Genomic DNA, 25,314 nt, shown 5'->3' with positions numbered 1-25,314 from the left:
CTTGCTAACAGCAGTGTGGTGTTGAAGATTGCATGAGGAGTTTTGAGAAGTCTCTGCCACCAGAAGTCTTTAGGAACAGGCTAGATGAACCTCTCCCAGAAATGAAATAATTATTGTTGACCCTGGTTGGGGCAGAGGAATGGAAATAGCCTTTGATGAGGTCCTTTCCAAGTATCTGTGACAGATTTTTAATTCCCTGTTTTCTTGTATGTTACAATCAGGAAAATAAGAGGGGAAAAGAAAAAGCTAAATTTCCATCTTAGATGTATATTAAATTTCCATCGTAACAAGAGCTAAGCTGGGCTTCCAGACCTGGAGTATGCTAAAGAACAGGAGGAAGTCTTAGAATCACAAAAGCAGGTAGCTTGGAAGGGACTTCTAGAGGTTTCGAGTCTAACCTCATGCTCAAAGCAGGTCTGGTTAGGGCAGGTTGCTTAGGTCCTTGTCCAGTCCATTTCTGTGTTATCTCTAAGGATAGAGATCCAACAGCCTCTCCTGGCTTCTATTCCAGTGTTTGTGCACTATCATGATAAAAGACATCTTCCTCTCATTGAAAAAGAATTTCCCATGCTCAGAAGAGTGGCTTTGTCTCATCTGTGCTCCTCCTGTAGGTAGTTGCAGACAGTAAGGTATCTCTTTTGCCTTTTCTTCTCTCGTGCATTATGTGCTTCAGCCCGTGACCATCTTGGTAACCCTCCACTGGACTTATGTAGGTCAATGCCTTTCTTGTACTGGGAAGCCCAAAACTGGGCAGAGTACTTCAGATGTGCTCTTACAAATACTGAATTGAGGAGGAAAAATCCCTTCCTTCAACGTGCTGGCTACACACTTTCTGATACGGCTGAGGATGCTGTTGGCCTTACTGCAGGAGAACACTGCTGAATCCTGTTCAGCTTGTTGTCTACCAGGACTCCCAGGGGTTCCTTTGTACAGAGCTGTTCTCTAGACAGCCAGTCACCAGCCTGTATCATTGCAAGGAATTACTCTGTCCCAGGGTCAGGAGTTGGCAGAACTTCATGAGGTGCCCATCAGCCCATTTTTCCCAGCCTAGATAAGTCCTTTTGAATAGCATCCTCCAGCATTTCAGCCGCTCCAGACAATTTGGTATCAAACACAGACTTGTTGAGAATGCCTCTAACCTGTGAAGCCATTCAGCGTTTTGTAGGAGCTGATCAGTTCTAGTAAGGAAAAATTTACCCTTGGTAAATTGTTGCTGACTGTTCCCAGTCACTTCCTTCATGTGGCGTGTCCTGGTTTCGGCTGGGATAATTTTCTTCCTAGTAGCTGGTACAGTGCTGTGTTTTGGATTTAGTTGGAGAATAATGTTGATAACACACTGATGTTTTAGTTGTTGCTAAGTAACACTTACCCTAAGTTAAGGATTTTTCAGTTTCCCATGCTTTGCCAGAAAGCAGGTGAACAAGAAGCTAGGAGGGAGCATGGCCATGACAGCTGACCTGAATGAGCCAAAGGGATATTCCACACCATAGAAAGTCACGCTCAGTATATAAACTGGGGGGAGTTGGCTGGCAGGTGCAGATCACTGCTCGGGCATCGGTCAGCAGGCCATGAGCAATTGCATTGTGCATCACTTGGGTCTAATTTCTTTTTGTTATATTCCTTTTTGTTACTATTATTGTGGTTATTATTATATTTAATTTTATTTTAGTTGTTAAACTCTTCTTATCTCAACCCACAAGTTTTACTTTTTTTTTCCCCGATTCTTCTCTCCATCCCCCCGGGAGGGAGGAAGAGTGAGCAAGCAGCTGTGTGGTGCTTAGTTAAACCACGACATGGTGGAAGTAGCTTCCAGGAGGATTTGCTCCATAACCTTCTTGGGACGGAGGTGCGGTTGACAGGCCTGTGGTTAGCTGGATGCTCCTCCTTACAGGTGAAAGAAGCCTTTGCCCAAGCTATATTCCTAGGTTCATATCATGCCAGGTTTTTAAAAGTAGTAGGTACTTCATGGATTATAAACAGCACTTTGTTTACCCTCAGGCACCTACAGCCATAAGCTAGGGTAGATGAGTCCATTGCCATAATCTGAAAGGAGTAACTCTCTAAGGAAAGGCATAATAAAGCCCTTCAGCATTTGCCACCTTCTCTTTGTTTATTTGCAGAGCTGTATCTCTTGAAGTTCACTCTAAAATGAGTGTCTTCCAATTTTGTCTGAAAAGCATATAGATTTTCTGTACACAGCATGTAAAAACATTTTAAATCCTTAAACCTCCTTGAACTTAACAAATATCCAAAGCTCTGTCTGCCCATCCGTTTGAGACTTTTATGCTGTTGCCTGGTATGATAGTGTAGAAGCATCTCTTGAGTATAAACAACTACAGTAGCAACATCTCATTTGGACCTGTTGTGGCTTATGGTTTTCTTCCAGTTTCAGAGAAAAAATAGATAATTTTTTTACCTTTTAGTTTATGTTGGTTCACCAGGTTTGCTTGGTGGTGGCTTTAGGTCTTTTTCTTTCATTTTGGCTTAGTGTTTTTAGTGGTATTGAAGGATAGAGAGGCTCATCAACGTTCCTAGATTGTGAAAGAGATCTGAGCACATCTTTGCTGGCTTTGGAGTTCAGTGCAACAGTCAGCTTCCTTAGTACCCGCTCATTCCTATATAAATGTGAGGCAAGTTAAAATTGACACAATTATAAATTTATTCTGTAAATATAAGAAGGCTTCTGAGAAGCTGAGAGAATGAGAAAGAGGAGCCTTGAAACAACTGCAGTGGATTTCATTTTAGCTATTTCCTAGTATTGCACATAGTGTTGAAATTTCAATCTGAAAAAGCACTGAAAATGTGTTAGAAATGCTTTGAGAAATGAATAAGAGATAGAAGGTAAGCACTGAAAACAACACAAGTAGTCACAACCTGCAATAATAGTATAGCTAATACATTCGTCAGAGCCAAGAGATGCATCTCACAATGAGAAAGTTACATTTTTGTAACTGACCCAGATCTCTTGAGAGAGGTGCAGAAGAGTTGCATCTGGACCATGAATAGGGCCAGCTCAAGCTTGCCCCTTGAGGACTGCATGGCTCTCCAGCAGAGCAGCGGTGGCTGCATTAGCTCTGCGTGTGTTGCCTGTTGTCACACTGTGATGTAACCATCAGCCGTAGAAAAGGTTTTACTTTGTCATCTTCTGAATGTGCTAGTCAGCTTTGACATAAAGTACAGGTTGTCACTTTGTGGTGATCCATCTGCCCATTTTTTTCATCAAGCCAGCGTTGTGGGAAGTCTGTCTCAGACTGTGGGAATAGCTGACGGATATTGCCTCTTTGCCATCTTTGTTCATGATCTGCATTCTTCCTACCTGCAGTAAATAAAACCCTCAGCTTCTCATGAAGAACCATGGGGGGAAGAGGGCAGACAAAAAGCAATTAGTGCATAAGATTTTAATTGCTGTGTACCTCTGTCATTGCAAAAAAACCCCACCTACACAGCTAATTTGTTAAATTGTTCACACAGTGACAGGCTCCAAAAGAGACCATGGTGCTTTCTCTGGACTGCTTCTGTTCTGGATACATGGCATGATCTTTTGGAGCTTCAGCTGCACAGGGGCTCCTGCTCCGTGTCCAGTCTTTCATGCCTCCCATCTATACTTCTACACACTATTGTTTTTAAATCTTGTAACCAGGTGTCCTATCCAGAAGTGGCTGAACGAGTATCTGCCCCAGAAGAAGGTCCCTCCTTGCCCTTGGAAGAACATGGTTTAAAAAAATCTCGGGATGTATTTGGTTTAGATTTCGGCATAACAACAGTTAAACAACCACCTACAGCAGACTCAGAGGTAAATAAAGAAACACTTGGAAGTGAAAAGGACTTAAAAAATGCAAATTAAATTTATTCCAGGAGAGAGAAATAAATTCCAGCCTTGTATATGCTTTTTCTCCTCCACTCCTTTTTTTTCTCTCCTTGAAATTTATCTTGAGCTATTTCAGCTTAAACTGTAATCTAAAAACCATTTAAGCCTTGACTCTGCACGTGCAAGTTCAAAATTGCATATAGAAAACTAGTGTTGACCCCTGAGTGGAAACTATTAATTTGATTTAATTTTACTTTTACATTGATAAAACTTAATTTATTAAGGACTTCAAGTGAAGCTGAATGTATTCCTGGTGAGGTCAAAATTTAAATCAATGAGTTTACGTAGGGGTTTGCACAGGTTTAACTCAGTTTATTTTAAAATATGTGGAATCAGTCCCAGAGATGATGCTCAGGGCTGTAATCTCAACTATTTGAATGATTGATTACTAGGCGCTCTAGCATAGGGAGAAGCAACACTAATGCACAGCTTTGTAAGTCAAATCAGATGCTCCTGATGAGCATCACAGGACAAACTCAATTTGCACTGTCTAGACAGGATACGGAGTGAGTTTGAGCACAAGAAATGGGGGAAAAAAAATTACTTCTGGAATACTTGAATTTTGAAAATGACGGCTCAAACCGTGCCGGCAGTGTGGAAAGGTATACTGAAAGCGAAGCAAAGGTGACTGATGAGATCTGCTTTTGAAAGCTTGAAAAGAGCCTCGGATTACAAATCTCATTAACCTTAAAGAGAAAAGGTTCAACAGATGAAACAGGGCATTGTATCTGAGAGAGGGGTGCCAGCCTGGATCATCAGAAGTGTCAGGATTGAATCTAAAATTCTTTTTGTCAGGCTTTACTAATAAAGTAAGGAGATCATGCTGATTGAGAGGTAAGTATAGGATCTAGAGGTGACAAATACATTCAGGCTGACAGTGCATCTTAGTCTGTGATTTTTAGCATTCTCCTATGCACTGGGAGTGAGAAGAATGATAGCCCTTTGGATTTGCACATGACTATCTGGAGTTGCACCAGCGGAAACCCTTACTGAAATCACACTTATTGCAAATCAAAACTATAGTTTTGCACAGATTATCTCACCTGCCAGACTCAAGTTATGTTTGCACAGTGCTTGTTTAAGGCAGGAGTTGTTACTATATCAGGAGGACTTGACCAGTAGGTATACTGGTATGCCTCTATCGTTAAGCATACCTAACAAGCCTGGCTCTATGGTGTAATGGCTCTGTTTAGCACTATAATCTTGAGTGCAGTTCTTGCCCTGTTATCTGGAATATTTACACTAAGGTACATCAGGGAAGGGTTGCCATCATCTGAAGAGAAGTGAAGGTGTGGGAGGAAGCGTCTGGTGGACCACAGAACTGGCAAAGCTCTTGCTCTCCCCTCATGAAAACAGCCCATCTCAGCTACCTCTACACAAACACATGTGGCTTAGGAGACAGGGGGAATTAGAAGGTCATGCACAGTTGCAGAGCTGTGACCCTGTTGGACATGGTGAGATAGCTTACATGACCAGAAAGACAGGCTGGGAAGTTGAAGAGAAGCGGTTGTGCTCCATGTGAAGGAGTGCCTGGAGCTTTGCCTTGGGATGGGTGAGCCAGTTGCGAGCTAGTAGGTAAGGATCAAAGGATAGACCAACATGGATGACACTGGAAAGATTTTAGCTTCAAGTGAAACAGTAAGCAGCAGGAAGAGAGTGCTGACTTTTAGCAATTTAGGACATGGCAAAGTCTAAACAGAGTTTTGTGGGATTGTGAAGGGACAGTGGTCTTACTACCAATAGGACTTTGGAACTTGACAAGGTGAAACAGTGGGAGAAAAGAGGGCAAGAGGAGATCTCAGGAAAACTGTCCAAAAAACTGCCCTGACAGATTCATAGCATGTAGTATATATTCATTACTTGGCAGCTCTTAAGCAGAAATCTGCACTTCTCCATACTGCATTCAGAGCCCTAGCAGCTGGACTTAGAATGCAGTAAGTACCAGAATAACCTTAAAATTTTACCCAGAGCAGCAGCTGAAAGATACCCTGCAAACTGTGTACATGCTGTTAGTCTACTGTAGTCTTTCTTTATGATCTCAGAAAATTAAAACAATTTCTTTGAGCTTCTTTGCCAGCTGTAAAATGAGGCTGACCAACACATTCCCATGTCACAAGCAGGATGTGGAACAGTTGATGAGACTGTGCTTGTAAAAGACTGAAATTAGGATAAATGTGTTATATTGCAAAACAGAGGCTTAGTTTCATGTTCACGCTACGCTGTCTTTGTTTCTCTGAGAGCAGCAGTTCCTAACAGTAACCTTGGCTTATAGTGTTGTGAGCAAGGAGTCATTCACTGTATATTTGAGTGATAGACTTGTTGTCTAAGACAGTTCTAATAAACTGCAACTAGTAATAATCCTTTACTTGTGCAGATGGATGGAGTACAAATATGCAGACCATTGGGAGAATCCATAGGAAAGCTGTAAGAGCAATCAGCAAACATGACCCCATTGAAAAAGCTGAAAGAGCTGGAGATGCCTAGTGAAGGGAAGATGAGAGGTGAAGCATACATTTTGAAACGCAGGAACAGTTACTGCAGAAAGGAGGGAAAGAAGCTCTTTTCTGTGGTTCTGGTGGGTAGGACAAGAGGTAATGTGATTAATGCTTAAATTGCACCAAGGAAGGAGTAGCTTAAACAGGAAGAAACATGGTGCATCTTTTTCTGCCTACACAATTATTTGTAGTAGAGTGATTGTGTGTTGAAAATTGGGGTTTCTGTACTCTCTCTTAGGCTCTGACAAGGGATTGTGATCCAGTGGCTGCAATCCTGTAATGCCTTTCAAGTCTTAGACAGGTTTGCTCTATTGTAGACAGTGATTCTTGATCCACCTTTGCACGAACTGACCTTCTTGGGGTTTTATCAAATCAGATTTGGCTGTGTGCACTACTACAAGGGATGAGACTTTGCTCAGTAGTGAGTGTTGTGGTTTAACCCCAGCCAGCAACTGAGCACCACTCAGTCACTTCCCCCCCACCCAGTGGGATGGGTGAGAGAATCAGGGGAAAAAAAGTAAAACTTGTGGGTTGAGATAAGAACAGTTTAATAGGACAGAAAGGAAGAAAATAATAATGATAATAATAATAAAATAACAATAATAGTAATAAAAGAATTGGAATATACAAAACAAGTGATGCACAGTGCAGTTGCTCACCACTCACTGACTGATGCCCAGTTAGTTCCCAAGCAGTGATCCGCACCCCCAAGGCCAACTCTCCCCAAGTTTATATACTGGGCATGACATCACATGTTATGGAATACCCCTTTGGCCAGTTTGGGTCAGCTGTCCTGACTGTGTCCCCTCCCAGCTTCTTGTGCCCCTTCAGCCTTCTTGCTGGCTGGGCATGAGAAGCTGAAAAATCCTTGACTTAGTATAAACACTACTTAGCTACAACTGAAAACATCAGTGTGTTATCAACATTCTTCTCATACTAAATCCAAAACATAACACTATACCAGCTACTAGAAAGAAAATTAACTCTATCCTAGCCAAAATCATGACAGTGAGGAAGACACGGACATATAAATATCTGCATAAAAGAAGTTCAGATTCATTTCTTCTGGTAGGTTATAAGCCACCTGAATTACCTCAGCCTTAGGCAGGGCAAACCACATGGTTTCGCCAGCACATGTCCTGTGAAATACAGGTCCATGGATGGTGAGCAGAGTGATGACTGTTCTCTCTGGTGTTTAAAATAAGACCACATAACTCTAACCCTCCCATGTTGGACTGCTGAATTTGGCATGCAGGGCATAGTTTTGTGTGTCTGTTTCTGTGAATTTCCTCGTGGACTCTTCCTCCGCAGCATCCCATGCTGGGAGGATTTCTGACCATCTGGGCTAGCAAAATAGATATTATTTCATGTCTGTTCCTTATAAACTCTACCTGGGTTGAGTGTATTCAGCAGCTGGATTTGGCAGTTTGGGAGGTCTCCCAACAAAAAATTCAAGATAGGGCAGGCTTTTGGCATCTGGTATTGGTGGATGAGGAACGCGGAGCCCAGCATATCTCTCCAGCTGTTTATGCTCCTGGGCTCTATTAACCTTTTTGCCCTGAATATTTTCTTCTTGAGGACCAAGCTGCCCTGGTTTGCACTGGGCCAGAGTTTTTCTTTGGCCAAAGCTCTGGTCCTGGGAGGGCAGAGCATTATTCTCCTTGAAGGTGGCATCGGTATCTCACCGTTTGGCCGGGTTGCCATCACCATGTGAGGGTTTGTGCTGGCTTGAACTCTGCTATTCTGATTCAGCAAGACAAATACCCTGAAACCCTCAGCTGCACAATGTTTTGATGAACTGTATATGGCCTTTCTTTTTCTGGGCTATCCTTTCATATTTTACATTTCTCTTACTACTCGCTTTAAAAATGTGGTATGTGTATTTAAAAAGTAGAGTTGTTGATTGCTTAAGTTATTAGTAAGTAGCAAAGTTCTGGTTCCTTGTCCACTCTGGTACCAACCATTACAAATTAAAAATCATTGTTACAACATTTCTTGCAGATCATTTGAGTTAAATATGATGCAACTAGCAAGTATGGTGTTACTTGTTTAGATATTCAGATGATTCATATTTCCTTTCTGGCATCAATTGTTAAAATGCTGTAAGGTTTTTTTGATTGAAAAAAATGTGGTTGTTAAATACAATGGCTGCTTTTAAAAGCAAATACTAGAGAATATTGAGAATTATTTCAATTAAAAACAAAGCTAAAGTATTATTTTTTTAAAAAAAGAAGACAGGGAAAATTACCTGAATAAGCATAAACCAGGTGGCCTCCATTTGGTCTCTGGCAGAATAGTTTGGGGGTTTTTTGTTTTGGTTGGAGAGTTAGTTGTAAGGAAGATACTAAAAGACAGCTAATATCAGCCCATCTAGTTGTGTGGAAGTAGGTCTTGGCAAGCAAACTTCATATTTTGGGATGAGGTTGGAGGTCCAGTTGATAAAGGTCACTGATGTATTTTTAAACTACTATAATATGTTTGATTTTTTTCAGTCAGTACATCTTAATTAATGGGATTACTACTAAGAACAAATAGAGGCCATATAAAATAGATTATATTTGACAGTAATCTCATCCTCTTTTGGAGCTTTATCAAACAGGGACCCAGCAGGAATGTACTAATAGATCAATATTATTCTATAATCTTCCCATCACTGTATTTATTAGCACCAACTGTAAAGTTTCTTTGATAAAGTATCCATGAAGTATGCTGGAGACAGAAGGTATCTTGTTTATCCAAGATGGCTTGTTAAACTGGCGCAGGCAAATGTGCATTTTAAGGTGACCAAATCTGTGGTTTTTACATCTGAGAAAAAAAAAAAAAACAAAAAACAGGTCCTAGTTATTGCATGAGGGATTGTATCCTTAAAAGCTGTAGTTTGAAGAAAAGAAAAAGTCATGGAAAGTCTGGTGAGTAACAAGCTAAATGAGACCATTGTGTGATGCTGTGGTAAAAGGGATAAGTCAGTGGTAATGAAAAATGCCAGTCAGCACAGTTTCCTGGAAAATATGTCTCTCCAGATAAACATAATCTTGTTTCATGTCTGAGTTTACTTGAGTGGTGTCTATAAATATGTACAAGAAGAGAAGATTTCTTATACCAAGGGACTTTTTTTTGTAGGCAAAGATTTAATGAGATTTGCTGCCTGGAAGACAAAACAAGCCTGATCAAACTAGGGAAAAAAAAAAAAAGAAGTTACTATCACCACTTGAAGACTTTATATGAGTCATCTCAGTGAGATGTGCTAATCTGATCAGATACCTTTTGCGTAACCTCAGAAGAAACGGGTAAAAATAATGTGGTCTGTCCCATGCAGGAGGGCAGCTTTGACTTGCAGTGACTCCTTCCTGCTTCAAAAATCATCCAATTTTGCAATTCCAAGGTGAACTGTGTGTTGCATGGAATGGTGCGATCCCTCAGTCCTGTAAATAGATGGGGCTTCATGCAGTGTGGGGTGGCTTTTTTTTCTGTGGACTTGGCATGATGGAGAACGGAGACTTGACTCCGTGGTGCCAGCTCTGTAAATGTCTCCAACTTTGGGCTTCTGTGCAGAATCTGGCATTGTTGGAGGAGCTTGTTAGCCAGATGGTTCAGCCCCAGCAAGCTGTGGGGAAGGCATGCATTTACAAGCCTGCAGTTCAATATCCTGCTGAGATAGATGTTCGTTTACCTTTCAAGTTCCCAGTAATATTCAGCACAAGCTCTGAGTTTGCATAGTGATCACATTTGCAGAATCTGTTTATTTCTAGAAGTGCGTTTTATTTTTATATGTAAAAGCGCTGAGTCTGAGTTTGGTAAATGATATATTTTGTAACTATCATGATATGTAGAGCCCTGTGTATGTACCATTCTGATTAGAAGGTGCAATGAATAGGTGTTTTTAAATGTGACTGGAAAGTATGTTCTAGATACACTAGGAAACAATCCTAAAATATAATAAATGTCAATCTTAGGATGCAAGCTTTCATGTCACTTCAGACTACATTGATTTTCCCTTCTCAATGTTGATCTCTTGCAAGTCCTTTTTCTTGGGAGAAAAAAAAGTCTTTTATTTATTCCCTCACCTATTTTGTCCTTTTCTTTCCCTAGTTACCCAGTGGGAGACTCTTCCATGCTGCAGCTGTTATCTCAGATGCTATGTACATCTTTGGTGGTACAGTGGACAATAACATTAGAAGTGGAGAAATGTACAGGTTCCAGGTAATTCACTGATAAATGTACTCAAACATCCACACAAATTCTGCATGAATCCTTCTGGCTCTGTCTCCAGACACAGCAGAGTTTCTGGTTTGGCTCATCATGAACTTGATGGCTTTCATTGTGCATCCTTCCTGCAGGCAGCCTTTGCATTTCAGATTCAGCTGCCAAAGATTAATGTGTATCTTTAAAATCTCTTGAGAAATGTTATCTGGACAGACATTTTGGTAAGGCCAAGCTCTCCAGTGCCTTCTAAAGTCCTAACGGAGATCATGACAACTTATTTTGACAAATTATTGAAAAGTGTATCAGACAGGATTTGCCAGGATGATTAACTGAAAATTGACTGGTCCTCCTCATGTACTATCATGTTCAAGGTTCCTGGGCCAGAGCATTTTGTATTGGAATTTTATCTTTGTGCAGCACTCCCACTTCCACCCCCGCAGTAACTATGGGAATTTTAAATTTTAAATTTCAAGATACTCACACCAGGTTAAATCCCCCCTTACACTCAAGGTTATTTTTATTGTGTGGGACCCTCAGACAAGTCCTGAGGGCAGGTGGGACTCCTAGCCACTAACTCCTGAAATCTGCAAGTTGTGGTGAGACATAATTCTTCCATGTTACAGTTATCTTTCATTACCGTCACCACAGAGGAAGCCCTTGCATGTGTTTGGTTTGCTTGTTATTTTCTGCTTTATATACTACACTGAGGTTGAGCTAATAAGAAAATCCAGTGCTAGTGTATGTAACTACAGTGCTTTTGGATATAGCCATTTGAAATGAATTCTGTCTTCTGTGGGGTTTTATTTTTTTAGTTTTCTTGTTACCCTAAATGCACCCTACATGAAGACTATGGAAGGCTATGGGAAAACAGGCAGTTCAGTGACTTGGAGTTTGTTTTGGGAGAGGTGAGTAGAATTTATTGAAAAGCTGCCAACGGGGGTGTTACTGCATGTGTAGCATGTTTGCTGGGAAAAAGCAAATTGTACAATGATTGTGCCAGAAACCCTGGGAATGAAGTTTTAAGAGCAGCAACACTGGTGAAAATTATGTCTGTCTGGTTTAGTAAATTACACTAATCCAGATTAATTTCTAAAGCTGCAAAGGAGAAGAAACTTCTAAACTGAGAAGATCTGTGCATCACTGAGACATAACCTGAATTTATCAGACCACATTATATATAGTTGCAATATGAAAATGATACTAATGACCTTTGTACTCCGAGGTTCCAACTGCCTCCTAGAAAGAGTGGGTTAGGGGTTTGCAGATCCATGTGTCATTTCAAGACCCATTTTTAATTACTGAAATAAAATAGAATGAGGAAAAAGCAGCACAAGTTTTTCTGAAGAAAAACATGAGAAATTTGAACTTACCTGCATTCGTTTTGCAAAAAAAAAGTTATAAAAAGCTTTGCAGAGATCAGATAACAGATCCTCAACAAGAGATGAAGTAGATTATGAAGAACAATAGCCAAAAAACACACTGTTGTTTTGAAAAGAGAAAATTAAACTGAAAATCAGATGCAACAATAAGAAGCAACGTCTGTGACACTGAACCTACGCAACAGCTTCCACTCAGTGAAAGTAACAAAGGCTGTTTCCAAATGGTGTTTGCCATTAGCCTTTAAGGAAAATAGGTGTTGAATTTCATCTGTATGTGCAGAGCAGATGCAAGGTTGCCTTTGATTCTAACTTAAACCATAGGTATAGTAACCTGGAGTTCAGCCCAGGTTTTTACAACTTCTGCCATCTGCCACCATCATGTGATTTGGGAATAAAAGTTTAATATGTATTCTTCCTTTGCCTTTGACAGAAGGAAGAACGAGTCCGAGGGCATACCGCAATTGTTACAGCTCGCTGCAAGTGGCTGAAAAAGAAAATCATACAGGCAAGGGAGAGGTTGAAACAGGTATTTTGGAAAAGTAATCTTATGGCAAGGTAGAGCTTATTCTGCCCAGTTTCGGAAATAATGTTGTCTGGAAAAAAATAGTATCTGCTGAGACAGATGTAGGACCAGAGCAGCATCTGATGCTAAGGTGCTCTTGAGCAAGTAAACTAAAGACGATAATTAGTATTAACATAGGCTACTGTAACATGGAGGAGCCAAAGTTAATCCAGTTATCTGGATTTGGCGGTATGGTTCTTGGGAGCTCTCATAGCTGTCTAAGTTCTAATCTGAAACCCCTGAGGAGGTATGCGTAGCCCTCCTTCTGGGGAGGGTAAAAGCTGCATGTCATTGGGGATAGCCTGCCAGATTAGACAGATTAGAGGGAAGGCAGTGTTAACGTTTTGAGGCTGGCTGTGTTCTCTTCACTTTAGTATTTCCTGACTTTTTCCAGAGTTGAAGGTCTGGTGCCTCTGGTTCATTGTCTATTAATTTTAACTGCTTACAGCTTTTCAGCAGCAAACACTTATTGCTCTTGAGGAAGTGGTAGCACACAACATGCAGTAAGACATATATGGTTGCCTCATTGCCCCTCAGTTAATTGCTTTGCCGTCCCATAGCCCTCCATCTTCACTGGAAAAGGCTGTGGGGAAAGGCTGTCAAAGTGAAACTTGAAAGTAACAGACTGCCTTAAAATGCTTCCGTGCAGCACTTTGAGCTCTGACTTTGCAAGGCAGGGGTCTGTGGAACCTGCTCCTACATCTTCCTTCTCCAAGGAGAGATGATGTTCCTGCTGAGGGCAGAAATGTGAGCTCAGTGGAAGCTGAGCTGGTCAGAGCTCCTCCCTTTTTCTGAGTTCCTGCTTTTGAGCTTTATCCAGGAGCTCACATTTGTTGTGATCCATGTTTGTTACAAAATATGGAACAGTAAGTCTAAGACATTAACTCCTTGTTATCTTGAAGATAAAGAGATCTTGGGTCTTGAAGAATGTGCAGTCATGAGAAGGATCTTTCCTTTGGTTTGATAGTAATGTGTGTGAGCTAACACAGCCTTGTTGCCATGTTTCAGTGTTTTTTCTGTCTCATTAGAAATCAAAGCAAGATATTGAAGACGAGGGACATGCGACATGTCAGAAGGATGGGATTGGTGGGAATGTCAAGTTGTGCCGCCTGCAGCCACTACTGGAAGTGCCCATCCGAGAGGCTGAGGCGCAACCCTTCGAGGTGCTCATGCAGTTTCTGTATACGGATAAAATAAAATACCCTCGCAAAGGTAGGACAGCAGGATAAAAAAAAAATACTAGCAACTGGGGAGCAAACATTTATTTTGATACAGAGCAGGATCAAGCATTTGCAGATGATCAATCCTGCTCTAAGCTCTTAATTACTTACCCGAGATTTTTTAAAAAAGCAGATTTCTATCAAAGCATACTATCAGCGCTTTGTTTTTTCCTAATTCTTTTCAAACATGAAGGAAAAGCAGGTTCTTGATCGTTCCAAAAGGTGTAAAAAAACCCAAGCAAACAAACAAAAATTTCACAGTATTTTGAACATTACTGCAGCCTGCCTGGAAGGACCATGTATCCTGGGTTGGCTTATTTCCTTTTTCTGGTATTGTTTTGATCCGTTGCAAACTGAGCCCACACAGAAAGGCAGAGCAAGCCAGTATTTATCATCTCTTCAAAATGCCAATCCAAAGGAATGCCTCAAGAAAGGGAATATCTATTTGACACATTCATTGAAGATCCCTGAGTTAAAAAATACTTGCAGGCTGGAAGATAATAGCCGGAGATCTCTCAGCTCCCACACAGCAAATCTAACTCATGGCCATGTTTGAGTGATGAGGTCTGTTGGGCTGTGGGAGTCAGAGTGGATACCCAGGGGGGACTCCAGCTGGTGGGGCTGAGGAAACTGCAGCCACGTGGTGCAGTCAGGATATAGTGAGGTACATCTATCCTAACGCTGAAAGCTTTCCCTCAGTTTCAGTCCAGGATCTTTCCTTTCTATAAAAGATAATTCTCAGGAAAATAATGATTTGTATGCAGCTGTCCCACGGCTTTCCCTGTGAGGTGGCCTGCCTGAGAGCAAGCCTAATTAATGGGGACAAGGGAGCCTTCTCATTGGTGTCTGCTGATATTGCCGGAGCCTGCTCTCAGCCAATTCACTGATCCTCAGCATGCTCACTTCAGGACAGGATCAGACCAAGGAAAGGATTATTATACTGAGCTCTTCCCTTTGTTCCAGGCTTCTTAGGCAGCCAGCTACCCTTCCCCCAGCCCATCAAATGTTCTGCCTGCAGCTTACCCTTCTGCTGGGATCCTCCAATGGCCCTGTCCTGACCATTTGTATTCCTAGTTGCTCCTCTCAGTTCAGAGAGCAGCACCTTGGGGATCCATCCAGAGGCTGAGCTAATAGAATTGAGCATGCTTATCAAATGGGATTTTCTGATTAGACACAGGGAAGGCATGTGACATGCGAGAAGGCTTTTCTCTATCCAAAAAGTAGTTACAGCAGATGGCCAGAGATCTCCTGTGAGGAGAGCAAAGGCTGTGGAGGATTATTCCTTGAGTTGGTCCCTGTAGCCCCATTGCAGTGGCTATGAGGGTTCCCACTGCCCCTCTCTTACTTCATCCCTCTGCCTATAACAGAGCCTCAGCCTCAGATCTGTACATGCACAAGCACAGAGTGCCTTCATAAAGGTCTGTCAAAATCAGGGAGCTGGTTGCTAATACTGCAAAAAACCCAAGGACTTCAGCAGAGTTGTTAGCAGCACTTTGGAAAATTGGGCTGCTAGCTTTGGAGCTTGTCAGTGTTTTCAGAGACTTCACTTAGTTTTGAGGGTGGTAGAAAATCGTGATCCAGATTGTCACAAAATCTTTGTCCAAAAAATCTTTTGGGGTGGCTATTTCATGCCTCAATTTTGAAACTCCTTTTTTAGTATCAATTCAGATTTTGTCTAACGAGCAATGGAATTTTTTTCTCCATAACAATCTTCCAGTTGCTGCACATTCTACCGTTCCAAATGCTCAGGTTGATGTAAAAAGAACCCTACTTGGAGAAGGCTTCCTCTTTTTGTTCTGTGAGCTCTCCAGCGTTTTTCTTTCTCGTAATTTCAGGTCATGTGCAGGATGTGTTACTTATTATGGATGTATACAAACTAGCCTTAAACTTCAAGCTCTCTCGACTGGAACAGCTCTGCCTTCAATATATTGAAGCATCCGTAGATCTGCAGAATGTGCTCATTGTGTGTGAAAATGCTAACAAGCTTCAGCTGGATCAGCTAAAGGTAATCACATTTTGCATACAAGGTAACTGATAAGAAATAAAAAAAAGAATATTTATGTAATTAAAGTTTTGCAAAAGCTATCAGCTGTTGCAAATTCAGTTCTTTCCTATAATTATAGTTGCTTGAGTATATGTTAGTGTGGATTGTCCTGCAGTTGCTCATGAATATTATGTAGGTTTTTCTCACTAAGTGTTTGATATTTTTTTGCGTATCTGCCCTGCAGGATGTAAAGGGCAGAGTGACTTTGGCTCTTCATCAATTCACTCTCACTGCAGCAAGATGGAACCAGTGCATTTTCTGGTCCCAGTGTTTTATATGGAGACTGCAAACAGGTTCTTTCACCTGGTCTGATGAAAAAACTAAATTCTGTTGTCATGCCTTTGATCTGAAAAACACTCTACTGGAAAAAAAAAAAAAAAGTGTCTGCAATTCTCCATCTCTGTGTAGTGGGTCAAGGGCTTCTAGGCATTTGCTGAAAGTCATGGTAGAGTCAATACCCCCAGGCTTCAGACCAGGATTTACTGTGATGGTCTGGTTCCCACCAACAGCAGCCAGAGCCAGTTCCGCGTAAAGCTGCAGAGAAGACAATCCTCCACCGCACGTCCAAGAGTCAGTGCAAGATCATGCAATGCCTGTTTGAGCAGCCTGTGCGCATCAGTTGGCCATATAGCTGACAGTTGCAAGCAGAGGGAGGCTAGAGAAACCAGTATGCACCAGCACTTCCTCAGGCACTCTTTATGCACTAGATTTGGGCAAAGGAAAAGCATCCAGGAGGACAGCAGCAGAGTCAGCAGCAAGTATGTAAATGCTGGCACAACCTTTGGTGCATAGGACCATGATGCCATTAGCTGCCCAGAAGCTCAAGCAAATATCTCAGCATTGGTGGATCTAGTGCCAATAATTTCAGATTAGCCAGCTACCTCCACCTGCCTCAGCTACCACACAGGGGCTCTTCCACACAACTCCATTTGGTCAGGATCACCCTGAGTTGGCATCCTGTCTTCTCAAGTGCGTGTTAGTCCTCGTGGGTAGGTGCCATCTGCAGAAGGCTGCTCTTTCTGGCATCTTAGTGACTATTCAAAACATTTCACAGATGGGTCCTCAACAGATCCCTTTGGATCCCAGGTGAAATAACTTGCAGAAAATGGACAGTAGTAATTATTCTTTGGGTGAATTTTTTACTCACCTTATGGTGAGCTGGTATAGATTATATTTTTTGCTTATTCAAGAGTCCTGAGGGAAAACCTTGGATCACACTGGCAAACGGTGTGCCATTTTTTGTCACCTTAACTGTTTATCGTTAGGTCTGGTTCATTTGTCACCTTTCCACCTCATTGATTTTTCTAGCAAGTTTGTCATACAAGAACCTACAAGAGCTCTTTCAGACTGTTTGCAGCCTTTACAGAAAAGGTTAAGGCAAAATCCACACAAGGAAGTCCTGCAAAATATCTGTACCCTTAATGGATAGTGTTAAGAGTTAAGGTCTCTTCCCTCTTCTAATTAACTTCTGTATCTAATTGTATAAAGAATTATTATGAGATAGCAACCAATCTTAGTTAGGTCCGTGAGGTTTTTGGCATCTCCTGAGATTCCTATTTTAGAAAGCGTCAGAGCAGCTAGATGGGAGACAATCTTTTCCTTGTTATTGTTTCTTAGTCATGTTTTTCTAGATGCTTAGAATTGTCCTGAATTTCCTGTTCAAGTAGGAGCCTAAGTAGTCACCTAATAAAGAGGTCATTGTTTGATAGTTTCAGCTGCAGGATCCAGGTGGAGGGTCATAAGAAAAGGATGGCTGTTTACATATGTGACATGGTAACATTTATGTGATGCTGGAGGGTGACTTCATATAGTAATCCATAATTTTTTAATTAATATTGGGTTTTTTTAAGGAACATTGCCTGAACTTTGTGGTGAAGGAATCACATTTTAATCAGGTAATAATGATGAAGGAGTTTGAGCATCTTTCTTCATCCCTCATAGTGGAGATCGTACGGAGAAAACAGCAACCTCCTGTTCGAACACATTCCGATCAGCCACTTGACATTGGTAACTTTTATGCTTTATAATTAGTTGTGCTATTTTTGCATTGCTAATGGTTTGTTTAGTCTAGCAAACAGCCTAGGAAGTAGACCACTGCAGACCACTGATTCTCCAGTTGGTATGACTGCACTTAGGCTGTTCCCCAGACTAAGGCAGGGCATGCCCATTCTTCTTCCAGTGAGCTTCAATCAGAACAGTATCCCCATCAAAATACACTAGAGGTCATGTTAAATATAGTGTTCTTCTTGCAATAAAATATCCTGATTTTTTGAGAAGATAAATAACCTGCACTAATGGTCATGCCTTTCATTTTCATTCTGTGATTGTGCTGGAAGGAGAAGATTTGATTTACAATTCTATTACAGAATTCATCAAGGACTGATCCAGGACTAGTCTTATTCAAGATTTTATCAGCCTGACACACAAGAAAAGGAATGTAACAGTGAAATTTGCTGAGGCCACAAAGTTCAGAGGCATTGCCAGTGTTGATTTGGAATACTGCACAAAAATAATTGGGGACTGGAGAGAAAGATGGGGAAGACAGTCCTGGAAGGTCAAGTAGAAAGCCTTTGGCTGGCATTTGTCCCAGGGAAAAGAGAGGTGCACCATGCACTGTCCAGGAAGATGGCATAGCCAGCTTCTGTATCCAGAGCTGGAATGGTACAAGAGACCCAAACATCAAAAAATTGAAAGATGAACTTTGAAATTATGAGTGAATTTGGATCAGACTTGCGTGTGCTCTATTTTGCAGTTATTGTGTATTTTCAAAGGTTAATTAAAATGTTGGATAAAAGAAGCCTTTATTGAGGATTTGGGAAAGCTTTTTCATGAAGAGACAAAATTTTATATTCCTGGTGGTTGGAAATAATGAAAAGGGTGGGGAAAAGTCAGATTTCTTTATCTATAGAGAACACCTTTCAGCACAGCCACTGCCAGTATTTGCTGTCAGCAGTTTGAAAGCAGAGCTGCCAGGTTTGTTCCTGGGATGGGTAATGGATTGTGATGGAGAAGGATGAAGCTCATTTTGCTCCAGGATTATGAGGAAGGGCCTACCTCAAACTCACCTCAAGGGTCCCTAAGGCAAGAGGGGCTGGAGCTATGGCTTGGCCATATATTAGTTTGTTGTACCTGGTCACCTGGAACTATCATGTCTTTAACTATTTCATTACCTTAACTTTCAGGAACATCTTTAATTCAGGACATGAAGGCTTACCTAGAAGGAGCCGGGACTGAATTCTGTGATATCATCCTTCTCTTAGATGGCCACCCACGGCCAGCCCATAAAGCAATCCTAGCAGCCCGCTCCAGGTGAGTTGCTGTTTACTAAAACTGTAACAAATACTGTATGTGTAAAATGTAGTGCTGTGCAATCTGTGTGTCATCTTGCATTTTTTAGAAGGCAGGGAGGAACTTTGTATCCCCATGAAGTGTAAGATGCAGCTATGCTCAATGAGTGTAATAAGCCTTTAAGCAATGGTGATTAAATATTTTTTGTCAATTTGATACCCAGCAGGGAAAGATAGGATGAAATTAAAACTGTAGAGATTCTCTAGAGGATGTGTAAGAAGCTGCACTGCAAGACAAAGAATCTGTAAAATCACAGGAAGGGAAAAAGGGTGTAAAACATAAGGCGGTTTCAGTGAAGTGGAAAGCAACAGATGTCCGCTGAGGTCAGAAAGAGTCTTCTGATGGTGAACATCCATTTTGTATCACGTGAAACTTGAATCTCTTTCTCACTTGCTGATATTTAAGACTGGGTATGAATAAGCGTAACAAAAAATGGTGCATAACAGAGACTAGATTGTTCCCATGCTTTGTTGCAGAGGCAAGTAGTTCACCCTTCTGAAGATGGGTACTATTATCCCTCCTCAGTATGTGGGTGAAGTGGGTTTCTCCTTCGCTTGTGTGTTCTGTGTACCTGCACCTTTGTGTTCTGCCAAACCTTAAGTGTTCACATCAAATTTCTATTTCAAATACTGTCACAATTTTTTTCCAGTCCCAGTAATAATATTCAGTATTAGTTACTGTGGTATTTTACCAGAAGCATTTCACAGCTCTTAAAACAGCCCTGCATGATTGGCAGCCTGTAGATACCAAGGAAATTCATAATGCTTTAAGCTCTCTACTATGTCTTATGCAAATTAGATGAAAATCAAAGCACCATGTGTCCTAATTTTCTAGAAAAAGAGACAAATTTCAGGTAGTGCTGATGAAAATTGGGGGGATTATATTTGGAGTTCTCTAACAGGCAGACATATATGAAACAATAACTTAGCAGTGTTTTTGCCAAGGTTGTGTCCTGAATTTGCTTCTTTGAAAGCTTCTGTGCTTAAAAGTAGCCTTTGAACAATACTGCATTAAACCATCTGTCTGCAGAATGTGTTAAATCAGTTTTACTTCCTTTTCCAGTTACTTTGAAGCCATGTTCCGTTCCTTTATGCCCGAAGATGGGCAAGTGAATATTTCTATAGGTGAAATGGTTCCCAGCAAGCAAGCATTTGAATCTATGCTTAGATACATTTATTATGGAGAAGTAAACATGCCTCCTGAAGACTCCCTGTATCCTTAAATCTAAAGTAATTGAAGCATCTGTCTAAAGTGTATGTACAGCAGCTCACCTTCCTTTTGCTCTAGATTGCCAGGCACAACTTGGGAGGATTATTTGTCAGGGTCACATTAACAGGCACTCCATTTTAACTTCTGCCATTGACCTTTATTTACAATCAGTGCCGTTACCTTTGCTTTACCTTTTTTTCCTTAATGAGATTAATAGCTATCTCTTTGCTGCACCTTACTATTACGGCTTCTCCAACAACAGACTACAAGCCTATTGTAAGCAGAATCTAGAAATGAATGTCACAGTGGAGAATGTACTCCAGGTAACTGTCCTCAAGCACTTTGAGTAGTCGCTGGACTGAGATACAGGAAAGCCAAAGGGTCTAGTCAAGTGGGTACCCCCAGTGCCAGGTTCACTGAGTTGCTTCCAAACTGACATCCACTGAGACTGCACAAACCCTTTTAATAGTGGTCCTGTGTGGTTAACACATATGTAGGAGTGCAGCCTTCAGCAGCTTTGCTTCCTTATCTGCTTTTTGTGTCACTAGTGCTCCTGTGCTGAAGTGTTTAGCACATATGGCTCAACTAGCCAACAGGATGTTCCTCCTGAACTCCTCATCCCCCATTGTAGACCAGTGTTTCTAAAGGTCTTTTTAAGATGTACCATGTGCTGCTGAGCACTCGTCTACCGGAGAAGGGTTTGGAGTTGTTTGTACCAGGGCAAACAGTGATGTGCAGGTGACATCAGTCTTGTTTTATCAGTAATGCTGACAGGATCTGGCAATGAAGTTTAAGCTAACAAAAAAATATTCTGTGATAAGAGGGCCTACAATGCTATCTACTAGGTAGGCAGACCGAATCCTCTGCAACATGAGCAGAATCATTTCTAGTGTTAACTGCTTTTGGCTCTTGCCAGTCTCAGTGGGGCACGTCAGGGAACCTGGCTCTGAAACAGATCTGCAGTTTACTACTGGTTATCTCCTGAGGACTCCATACATTTTAAATCCAAGGCTTATTTTTGAATAGTTCAGAAAAGATTCAGCTTTGTAATGAAAAATTGAGATGTTTCCGTAGCTCAGAGGAATTGCCTCCTCTGAGTCAGAACAGTGTTTGTGCACTGTACATCTGAGCTATGCAGAAGGAAAATCACATTGTTGCTTTTGCTCTAGATTTTAGAGGCAGCTGACAAGACCCAAGCCCTGGACATGAAGAGGCACTGCCTGCACATCATCGTTCACCAGTTCACCAAGGTTGGTTGCATCTTTTCTGGGGCTTTTGAGAGCTGCTGTCCTCTTTCACTGCGTTGGTTAAAGACACATTAATATAGGAATCCATTTCATTCTTTCTCATGTGAGACAGCTGAGAGCTGGCTGCGTGTTACTGACACTCACTGACAAGTCCGCTAAGCATACTTTTCACACCAAAAATAAAGGAAAGACTAGAACAGCCTAGTCTGGAAATGTGAAGACCTTCCAAAACCGAAGTTACCCAGAATTGCTTCCATTTCCACTTGTTCCAGCTGCTAATTTTGTGCCATGCCATCATTGGGTTCTCATGTGTATATCAAGATAAGTTCGTTATGTATTGCGGGCACAAATCTCTCACTAGCAGTTACGAATGTGCTGTTCAGATTTCTCTTGAAGTATTCTCTGTCATAGATGTTATATTGTCATGTGCTCAAAAGGCAAATTACCGTGTCCTGGCTGGGCTTTCTGTAGTTTTTATGTTTTGATATGTGGGATGATGCATTAGTGATAGGAAAGGTCAAGAGCCTGATGTGCTGATATTTCTGTCCTCACTCAAGAGAACAAGGGTATTGTCGTTTAGTTGTTCCTATGAAATATGATCCCTCCATGAAAGTTTCCCAGCATGTCACTAGTTCATTGCACAACTTATTAGCATTGTTGAAATTGGTACGTAAATCATAGGAATTGGGATTTCTGGATGCTGCACACTGATTGACAATAATTCCCTAGTTAGTATTCAAGTAGCTCGCTCTCTTTATATATTTAAGCTCACAATTCTCCTGCTGCTGCCTATGGGTAAGGAAAGCACTGCTAAGTCCAGTTTGTATCTAGAAATGAGGCAGAGGGAGGTATTTGGGCTCTTTATTAAATGCCTAAGTTGCCCAAGCATGATGCATTTTACATTCAGAAATAACTGAATATACATAAAAAGCTTTGAAAGTGGAGCTAGCATCCAGGAATCGCACTCCCACTGGATAGTCCCCAGCATGAGGTTACAGCCCCTGCTTTGATCTTAATGTATCTTCTTCTGGCCTCATGAATCCTGCAGAGTGGCCCAGCGTCAGCAGGGGATGGAGAATGGTTCCACTGCGGGTTACAGGATAACCTGGTGGTTGGGACATCTCCTGGGGTTTGGGGTCAATGCATTGCAGTCCCCAAGAGCTGAAATCTCATGGTCTCAACTTCCCAGTGGAGGCCACAGGAAGACAAACAGGTTGGCATGATTCTCACCAGAACATACTGGGGGGAAATGAACATTGCGACATTTCAGAAAAAGAGATTTGAACTGGAGGGCGTTACTCAGTTGTACTCCACTAATCAGAATATGTAGAAATGTTTTATATTTAAACTGTTGACTGTTAAAACAGTTTTCATCAAAATGTGGCTGGAAGACTGTCAAGCAGATGTGCACTAAGAAATCTTAATTATGCAATGTTTTTCTTTGGCCTGAGAGGCTTCAGTGTGTGATTTTTGGCCCAGCACTGGGTGACTCTGTGTGGCTGGGCACAAATGCTTGCCGTTCTGCTCCCTGGCAAGCCACAGGCTCTGAAGGGTGATTTGTTCTAGCTGCGCAAGCCCGGTGGGTCATCAGGGCTTAGACAGGCCGGGTGTATGGCCGTTGGGATCTCCTGTTCTTCTAGTTTGATTAATGCTGTTCTTGATTCAGACTGTTAAGGAGTTTTCCCCACAGTGAGAACATTAATTGAAGAGCTGTTCCCAGAGGTTCCTTATTTTGGGCAATGTGTTTTTAGGCTTTTGTGTGTCAGTATTGTGCAAAAGCCCTAATAAAACTGCTGTTCTGAAGCATTCGTACTGACACCCTGATCTGTTCCTCCGCAGTGTGTGCCTCAGTGCAGGGGCAGGATTCCCACCAGTGTTATGGGGGTCTCTTTCCCTTCCAGTCCTCGCGGACCCTTATTTTGGGGTTATTACTTCAAGCACAAGTCCTGAGCTCTTTCTGAAAGTGTACTTAGCCATTTCTTTCCTGGGTTTCAAAATATGCTCGGGACATCTTTATTCTTTATCACAGTCAAGCTTCTTAGAGTGTGGTGATAATATTTTATTAGATCAGTTAATACAGGTTGGGTAAGTGGACAGGCTTTTAGGCAGAGTCTGCCTTCAAGGCTGGGCATGTATGTTAATAACTAGAAAGAAGGATTACTGGTTCGTTACTATGAGGTTGTGGAGAAGGAATCAATGTGTAGAGCTCCTTTTTGATAACAGTTGAGCTTCTGAACAGTCTAAGAGCATAAAGTTTGTTGTAGATTCTCGTATATCTGACATAGTGATGGTTTTTGTTGGCTAGTGCTCCAGTGACCTGCTTTGACTGCAGGAGGCATGCCAGCAAAATCAGCAGGGACGCTAAGCACAACCCCTCCTTAGGAGCACACAGGAGTGAAGAGATCAGGTCCTAAGTCGTGTTCTCAGTAGAAACACACAGACTTCAAGTTCAGGGCTGTGATGGTCCCCAACTTTGCTTTCAGGAGAGTGCTTAATTGGCATCCATTAGCCGTAGAGTTGTCAATATAAACAGTAATTACACTCCTTTCTCAGAGAGGCAGTGCTGGGGTCAGCATTTCTGCTGTTCTCCATTCCCATCCCCTCCATGCAGCAGTCTGAAATTGGGTTATAAGTGCAGGAAGTCATGACTGGAGGCCCCGTGGGCCATCCTCTGCAGCCCAGCTCCACGACTGTGATTTCACACCGTACATACCCAGCCTTTGACTTGCCTGACCTGCCTGTTTCACATGGGGTGGCAGGGGTAAATCAGTGATACATCAGCTGTGATTTGGGGAGGGTTTTAATTTCTTTGTTTTTTCTGTTGTGTTTTTCTTTTCCTTGAAGGTCTCCAAGTTGCCAAATCTCCGCTCCCTAAGTCAGCTACTCCTTCTTGACATCATAGAGTCATTAGCTAACCACATATCAGACAAGCAGTGTGCAGAGCTGGGCTCAGACATATGACATGCTTTGGTAATCGAACTTCTCATTTGTTCCTCAAAAAACCTAGAATTTTACAGCTGCCTCTCTTTTTTACCATTCCACACTGAGCTGTTCAGAGTATCTACGCAATGTAACAGACGGCCCAGAGAAGCATGGACAGCTGACTTGCTCTCCCGTGGATTTGCTTGGTTTGTACCTTTGTGGAGAAGGGTTTGGTCTCTGTTACGCAACTGTAAAATCGAAACCATTACAGGAATGAATTTATTCCACATGGTTTGGGGAGTAACTAAGTTCAGAATCAAGCCCGTTATTACTTTTATACTGTAAAAGAAAGCAGTCATGAGTAAGAGAGTCATTAATACTTTGAAACACAATGTTTAAAGAATACTATTTAAAGAACTTCAGCTGACACAGCCAGGGGCTGTAAGGAGAAGTCAGATAAAACAAAACTGGAAACAGAGAGCATGGTGTTCACAGTGAGGCTGACCGTTCGACCAGAATGTAGTGACTTTTCAGAGACTCCATGGTATGGATTAAAAGATAAGCCCTCCTGCAACTGCCTGGATTGGTGGGCTGTGGGAAGTCCAGACCTGTGCTCTGCAGCAGGTCAGACTTAGAAGATTACAGGGTCCTTTCTGACCATCAAATCCATTAATCCTGTCTTGCTAAGCTTTTCTAAATCAATTTATTAATAAAGAGTTAACATCTTCTCCTGGCATTTCATGATTGACTTGGCTTTCATTTTGGAAAAATTTAAGCAAGAATTGCTCCGAGCTTGATGAAGGTCACTTTGTTAAAA

At 41.7% G+C, this 25,314-nt stretch overlaps 1 protein-coding gene across 2 annotated transcripts in view; it reads left to right on the top strand.

Moving 5' to 3' along the window:
* Positions 1–25,233, top strand: part of LZTR1 (leucine zipper like transcription regulator 1) — a 38,640-nt gene extending 13,407 nt beyond the window's left edge. The window contains exons 10-21 of one of the 2 annotated variants that reach the window (XM_049832009.1): positions 3,641–3,793; positions 10,453–10,563; positions 11,379–11,471; positions 12,376–12,471; positions 13,536–13,719; positions 15,563–15,732; positions 17,622–17,778; positions 18,954–19,080; positions 20,182–20,331; positions 20,546–20,651; positions 21,498–21,578; positions 24,420–25,233. In XM_049832009.1, coding sequence (XP_049687966.1) covers positions 3,641–3,793; positions 10,453–10,563; positions 11,379–11,471; positions 12,376–12,471; positions 13,536–13,719; positions 15,563–15,732; positions 17,622–17,778; positions 18,954–19,080; positions 20,182–20,331; positions 20,546–20,651; positions 21,498–21,578; positions 24,420–24,536 — 1,545 coding nt within the window. In that variant the 3' untranslated portion in view covers positions 24,537–25,233. The remainder of the gene's footprint in view (positions 1–3,640; positions 3,794–10,452; positions 10,564–11,378; positions 11,472–12,375; positions 12,472–13,535; positions 13,720–15,562; positions 15,733–17,621; positions 17,779–18,953; positions 19,081–20,181; positions 20,332–20,545; positions 20,652–21,497; positions 21,579–24,419) is intronic. The other variant, XM_049832010.1, reaches the window with a different exon arrangement.
* The last annotated feature ends 81 nt before the right edge of the window (positions 25,234–25,314 follow it).

This window comes from Accipiter gentilis, chromosome 29, assembly GCF_929443795.1.
Source record: "Accipiter gentilis chromosome 29, bAccGen1.1, whole genome shotgun sequence".
In the NCBI taxonomy this organism is placed as follows: domain Eukaryota; kingdom Metazoa; phylum Chordata; class Aves; order Accipitriformes; family Accipitridae; genus Astur; species Astur gentilis.
The sequence above is the reverse complement of the archived record's forward strand: the minus strand, read 5'-3'. Positions and strand labels throughout refer to the sequence as shown.